We start from the raw sequence: 4,122 nt of genomic DNA, 5'->3' as shown, positions 1-4,122 counted from the left end.
GTGAAGAATCTTCATTTTCCCCCTAGGATCTCATTCTGTAGGCTTCATAGAATTTTCTCAATAACGTGAGGTAATTTCCCATGCTGGTTCAGTCAGTCCTCCAGCTCACTTCCAGACCCAGCTCCATCCTGATATTTGCAGGGCTCTGTGAATTTCCATTCTCTGAAGGGACTCCTGTGAATGGCTCTCTAGGCACCATGTTTGCAGTCAGGTGCCTCTGGATCTGTCCCTAAACAATTTTAGAGACTCCTGTGTGAAATGATGCTAAACATTTCTCTTTGTTGCATCCTGCACTCAGGTGAGAACAGGGAGCTGATGATTTCTTCAAGTTAGCCAGGTACGAAGCAGAGTTCGTGTTACTTGTGCTGCAGCCAGGCTGAGCTAACAAGCCTGACTGAGAGAGTACAAGAATTCAGGTGGCATTCAACATTTGAACGTAGATTTTTGGCTCTTAAATATGCATGCTGTTATTATTGGCAGAGCATGATGACTATATGGAACACAATGCGAAGAAAAATGAGTCAGGATCTCAGCTGAGGGAGGTTTACAGTCCAGCTAACAGAAGCACAACCAGCAGCAAGGCTTTGAAGAATAAGTGTGCTCTTAAGAGAGATGAAAAGCAGGAGATTCCAAAGACTTGAAACTTGGGAAGTTTTTGAAAGCACAGAATAGCATAGAGTAATCTCCGTGAACCAGGCAGTAGAAATACAGCAATATAAATAACAAAGTTGTGATAAAGAGGGGAGGGAAAGGCAGAAGAGATTGGAAGCAGCATTTTTGATAGACCTATGGAAATGATTTTAAGGCAAATGATGATAGGTTAAGTAAGGAAGGCATGAAGAGGAGTTTAGTCAGTAGCTCTATCTTTTTGGCCTTAAAAATCTTTGTTTCAGTCTTGGTAGTTTCTAAATACCAAGCCTGTTACCTTCCACTGAAACCTGAACAGGACCTTCACCTAGCAGGGAACCCTGCAAGCCAAACTGCTGTCCCCAGTGCCCCTCACTGGTTACTTCCATTGTGGCTGAAGGAGCAGTAGGCTGGCCCCAGGCCCCTGACAGTGCAGTCAGTGGTGTCGGTGTCACAGCTGTCACAGTGGCACTCTGTGGCCACTGGGTAGGAGTAAAAAGCTTCAGGGTGGTCACCACAGCCAGGGATCTTCACTGTTTCATACACAACCTCTTTGAAGGTGCAGGTCTGCTGAGCAGTTGATACTGGAGGATATTTATATACTGGATCCTGAAATTAGAGGGAAATAGCCGTTTTAAAATTTGTTATGGGCTAGGTTTCAGAGTTTTTATAAAATGGGAAAATCCTGCTGACATCAAAAGCATTTGGGTCTGACTCATCTAATTTCATTTATATCTTTAAATTGCCCCTTTCAGGAGGACTGAAACAGCAAATTTGTGTCATCCCATCACCAGACAATCTTTCAGGTCAATTGTTTGAGTCTTTAAATTATTTGAAAGAGCAGAGGAATCTACACAGGGATGGCTGCTTTACTGTATCTGCTTGCAAGCACAAATTGATCAAAAAGCAGAGATCCAGATTGTAACTCTTCTAACTGTGGTCATACACTATGAACATAATATATGCAGCCAGGTAATTAACTGCATTTTGTGATGGTATTTCACCCTTCTGTCTGTGCTTTAGATTGCCTGTGCATCTACTCTTGTGTTACTCAGTTATTCAGCCTGTTTTTCACAAGGCTCATCCTGTCTGTGTTTGCTACGGACTGCAGGAGTGGGGTATCCATCCATCACTTGAAATGTTCAATTCTGGTGCCTGAAATGAAGAGTCTCACCCTGGTGAAGCAGTATCCTGAGCACCACGTGGCATTCACTGTGATACAGAATTCACATTCTTCCCTTTCCACAGCAATGGTGATGTTGGTGAGCTGGCAGCTGTTGCAGCAAATTGCTTTCCAGCAAAGGAGCAGCACGTAGCAATTAAGTGTCTTCATCCTGTCTGTAAAGCAAAAAGTAGAGCTCAGCTGGAGCAACATGTAGAGTTATTTCCAATAGTTAGAGAAGCAGGGAGAAATTGAGTCTCTGCTTTATCCCCAAGTGGCTCTACAGCAGCAAGAGTTCAGAATCATCAGCGAGAACAGAGACATGAGATAGATCTTCCTCATGTTTACTGCTCAAGGAGTTTGGTTCTCCTAAGCAATGGAAATGGCATGGCAGCAATCTCTGCAGAATGGTAATAATAACAGAATACCATACCACTTCCAAGGAAAAAATTTATCTAAGTTTCTGGAGGGAGAACGTATCCTGTCTGTAAGGACAAAGAATAAGAAGCAAGAGAGAGAAAGAGCCAAGTATAATGTATTTTCCAGAAGCAATTAATTACTTTAAGAGTTTGCAATATGGAAAAAAAAAGAGATTTCTCCATCAGGATCTGATGAAAACTTACCTGTATTCTACTTGCCTTCCTAGAAGCACCAGCTGTAGTGAGAAGAAAGCCCCGTGCTTTCCTTTTATACTGAATTGGGCGTAATTGATACCTTGAGGATTTGCAGTGTCTTAATGCAGCAGGCATTAGCTTGGGACTTGGTGAAAGAGGATTAATGTTCAGCCAGACAGGGAGATTAAGCCTTGTTGAGAGGAAAAAAGAAAAGCCAAACACACTCAGGAAGGGATGGTGAAGGTTACTGTCACACTGTCTCTCCCCACATGTCACTGGGTTTGATTCAGTGGCATTTAGAAATAGCTGAGCCATTTCACAGTCTGAAAAAAGGTTGAGAAGCCTATTTTTGGAAATGAAATGTTCAGTCGGGTGTTTAAACTGCTCTGTCAGCCCCCAGAGTGATGGCTTGGGGTGCAAGCTGGTCCTCTGGCAGTGGAGGACCCCTCACAGTGGGGACACTGCTGTAGTGTTTCTTAGCTAATGATTATTTTCTTGGGTTTTTTTCAGAGAAATTTTCAATCTTAATTGGTGTTCTCTGAGCTAGGTCTTACCCAGTGAGCTGCATATGTATTTATTCATCGATGCAGTAAAGCTAGGAATGTGAATTTTGTCAAAGCACGAAGAACTCCTCTTCCCTTTGCCATTCTTTTCTAGCCCAGTATATGCAGTCCTGGTTCCTGTCATGATCACATTTTTGACTTATGTGAGGGATTTTTGTGTTGTGGAAAGGGACTGTTAGGATGTCAGAATGAGGCTCCAGATTTGTGGTTTTATGTCTGTGATCTCAGATAAAAATATTTTCGTGTTCCAGGGAAAATTCTGATGTTTTTAGCTGACAACCATGCAAACCCAGCTTGAATGAATTCCTTGGTTTTCCATGGGAATAAAAGAGTCTGTGGATAGTGTTTGGGTATTTCCTGCATTCCCAAGTTAGGGATGTGTGCCTCTTCACCAGAATAAGGACAGAGAAAGGTCTCAGAGCTTCACACACCACTTTTGGGGAGGATGACTCACAGCAGCCCTGTATTTACTATTACCTGCCCAGAACAGCCAGTCTTGCTTTGTTATGACTGTTCTATTATGGTCAGTCTGACTTTGACAGAAATCCACCCCTGAAGGAAAACTAGACAAGGACACAGAGTTTAAAAGCATTTTATCATGCACATAAGTCCTCCCTGGACTATTAGGTTCCTGCAGCCGGGGTATTTTTCCAAGTGGCTTTTACAAATGAGCCCTTTAAGTGTGTCATACCTTGCTGGGGTCCTGCAGACTGCCCATCTGTTCCACTTTCCCTGCAGTACCTGCATTCAGAAATGAATTTTGCATCTCACCAAAGTTAGAAAGTGAGGTGGAAATTTTCCCTGGGCGTCTCCTGTAATAAAAACTTTGTTTGAATGAGAAGACAGTTCACTTAAATCTATAAAGAAGTAAAAAAAAAAAAAAAAAATTAGACATCTTTCTTTCTCTGAATGAATATAGACCCTGTGACTGTTTGATAATGTTCTTTGGTGTCATTTAGTGTCAACACAGTCTGTCTTCTCAGAGGAGGTTCTCAGTTGCTGCAAATCTCTAATTCCAGAGAGGTCAGACAAAAGCTGATTACTTTTGTTATATCCCTACTGAGGATCTGATCTTTTCTAAGTACTAATTTATCCAAGTTAAATAAGACAAAATAAGTTTCATTTGCAGAGGGCAGTACAGAAAATACCTGTTCTG

At 42.1% G+C, this 4,122-nt stretch overlaps 1 protein-coding gene across 1 annotated transcript; it reads right to left on the bottom strand.

Moving 5' to 3' along the window:
* Window positions 1-999: 999 nt before the first annotated feature.
* FSHB (follicle stimulating hormone subunit beta) lies at window positions 1,000-1,960 on the bottom strand. The gene is made up of 2 exons (XM_030949896.1): window positions 1,802-1,960; window positions 1,000-1,236 (listed from the first exon to the last, which is right to left on the bottom strand). Exons 1-2 carry the CDS (start codon window positions 1,958-1,960, stop codon window positions 1,000-1,002), a joined length of 396 nt encoding a protein of 131 aa, XP_030805756.1.
* Between the last annotated feature and the right edge of the window lie 2,162 nt (window positions 1,961-4,122).

The sequence above is a fragment of the Camarhynchus parvulus genome, chromosome 5 (assembly GCF_901933205.1).
Source record: "Camarhynchus parvulus chromosome 5, STF_HiC, whole genome shotgun sequence".
NCBI classification, from domain to species: Eukaryota; Metazoa; Chordata; class Aves; order Passeriformes; family Thraupidae; genus Camarhynchus; species Camarhynchus parvulus.
This window is presented reverse-complemented; position numbering and strand designations above follow the sequence as displayed.